The 2,386-nt window shown below is 38.3% G+C and overlaps 1 protein-coding gene across 6 annotated transcripts in view; it reads right to left on the reverse strand.

Moving 5' to 3' along the window:
- Positions 1-2,386, reverse strand: part of sult4a1 (sulfotransferase family 4A, member 1) — a 56,125-nt gene that overhangs the window by 5,002 nt on the left and 48,737 nt on the right. For 4 of the 6 annotated variants that reach the window (XR_001660727.1, XM_016666880.1, XM_007543477.2 and 1 more), the window contains one exon: positions 1,326-1,464. Coding sequence is in view for 4 of the 6 variants with exons in the window: in XM_016666880.1 (XP_016522366.1) it covers positions 1,326-1,464 (139 nt within the window). In the remaining 2 variants the exon portion in view is untranslated. Of the gene's footprint in view, positions 1-1,325; positions 1,482-2,386 lie in introns of all 6 variants that reach the window. The other 2 variants (XR_001660728.1, XM_016666881.1) reach the window with 1 other exon arrangement.

Consider the following 2,386-nt stretch of genomic DNA (forward strand, 5'->3'; position numbering starts at 1 on the left):
AAATGGTCTTAAGACCGGTCTTAAGACCAAGCCCAACTTCGAGTACCACAACACTGCTGGACTGCATGATGGGATTCAGGGAGTTTTTGTAAACTTTGGGTGAACATAATGTTGTAGGTTTAACTGTTGGGATCAATATGATGACAGGAGCTCCCAAGAAAGTTAGAAAATCACTGACATTTCTAGAAGAAATTCTACACATTCACTTGTAAACTTATTCCTCTCCCTCCTCCCTTTTTAATATTTTTCACTGTACTTTACAGTCATAATGCTTTTAATTGGTACTTAGTTATAAAGAGGAAATAACATGGTAAATGGTTTTCAAAATGTTTGAATTGTATCCCTTCTTAAGGTAATTCTCTAATAGCTTTGAATTTTGTTGCCCCTTTTTTTTTTTGCTAAACAGTCTGAGCTCAGTCAGATTGGATGACCTGTTGGCTCCGCTCCTTGGTCTTCATGGTGCTGTTTGTTCACTAATGTTCTCTACAGAACCTCTGAGGCCACAAACAGAACAGCTGTATCACATAATTAGGTGCATTAGGTAAAACGATGACTTCTGAAGACAAGTCAGGTCATTGCCTTCCTATGTAGTTCTGTTTGATTCTCATCTCCCTCAGTGTTCCATGTAGGATTTCTTCCATCAAACTCAAGTTCTCAGTTTTGGGAACAATGAACAATTCTTTATTTTTGAATCTGCTTTCATAAAGCCAAGATACTAAGATGACCAAAGGTATTTTAGAATTACTAGTCTGTTTTGGGATTTTATAAGTTGACTAAGGCTTTCTAGTGAGACTTATGTGTTACCTTGTCTTTAGTGCTCTTTAACAAAAACTTGTCTGCTGGAAATTTTGCTAAAAATGTAATAAATAATCAGTGGGGATAAAGATACAGCACCGACTGGTTTACCAGATGAATACCTGCAGTGACTTTAACAAAGTGGTAAACTGCACATTCAGACCTGGTGAAATCATAGTGAANAAAAAAGCTTTCATGGAAATGGTGCTGAGGAGAAAAACATTTCACATAACCAAATGAAAGAATTAAAGCCTGTCTTCAGTGGGGATGAAGATACAGCACCGACTGGTTTACCAGATGAATACCTGCAGTGACTTTAACAAAGTGGTAAACTGCACATTCAGACCTGGTGAAATCATAGTGAACCAGGTAGAAATTGGAAATTAGAAAAAAAAACAGGGAAATCTTAAAATAAGTTATGAGAGGATTTGATAACTTAACGGTTCCACACAGGCTCTTAAAACAAATCTAAGTAAAGTTAAAAAACAAGTTGAGAACTTTAAGAGGCCGTCTATTGCAAGCTTACTCACAGCTAGAGATAGACAGCGCCTCTGATTTGCAGCATTGCTCAATCAGTTGGTTGCAGTTTTCCACCAGAATTTCCAGCTGAGTTTTATCACAGGAAACACCGAGGAACTGGGCCAGATGCTCCACCATCGTCCCCAGGTCCTGGGAGGGAACACAAACTGCAGCATCACATTGGAGCAGCAATTAGCTCTGTGCACAAAGCTAACTGCAACCTCCAAACATTCAGATGGTTTCACTACCTCTCAGACAGTAGGTCAGGTTTTTTACACTCAGACACAAAACAGTTTTGTTTGAACAAATCTGTCATGTTGGGACAGTAAAATATATCATCATAATCTGTCTATCACACATACATGTATTGTGAAAGGCCATTTTGACTTGGAGTCACTTTGTTATTGCTAAGGATGAACTTTCTACTAAAGAGGTTTTCAACAGTAAATACAAGAAACTGATTCTGTACTAACAATATATAAATATGTATGATTTATTTTTTTTCTTTTGTATTTCAAAACAATACTTTCACTCATAAAATGAACATTTGACACACTTTTTTTATCATTCATTTCTCTGCTCAGCCACAGAAGCAGCTGTAAGACTCACTTCACATAAAATCACCAGGAAGAATGTTTACTACGCTGGGAGAGATTTGGAGCAATAAAAGATCAAGCCCTGACTGCTGCTTCACAGCAGCTCTGAGTCATGCAGAAAACACTGGCATCATGTTACATAACATGAACAGGTTGGAAGCTGATATAGCTGAGCTGCATTTGATGCTTTCATTTAGAGTGGTGCCAGGACAGATTTTACTGGGATTTATTCGTTTATTACTCCTCTTATTGTGAATGGACCTTAACAAGCTCCGCCCAGAAACACCCTCGAAAATCCCACGTGGCTGCATGTCTCACAAACAAAGCCTCACAGAGCTTAGTTTCTATGTAAACATGGCGTCTTTCACTTCGATTGACTCTCTGCAGAGTATTTCTGAGTCGATTAGTGTAGCATTTCTCCCGGATTTTCACAAAATATCAGCCACGACAATGGACAGGGGAACCAACAAGTTCAT

Source organism: Poecilia formosa, unplaced genomic scaffold (genome assembly GCF_000485575.1).
Source record: "Poecilia formosa unplaced genomic scaffold, Poecilia_formosa-5.1.2 Scaffold831, whole genome shotgun sequence".
Lineage (NCBI taxonomy): Eukaryota > Metazoa > Chordata > Actinopteri > Cyprinodontiformes > Poeciliidae > Poecilia > Poecilia formosa.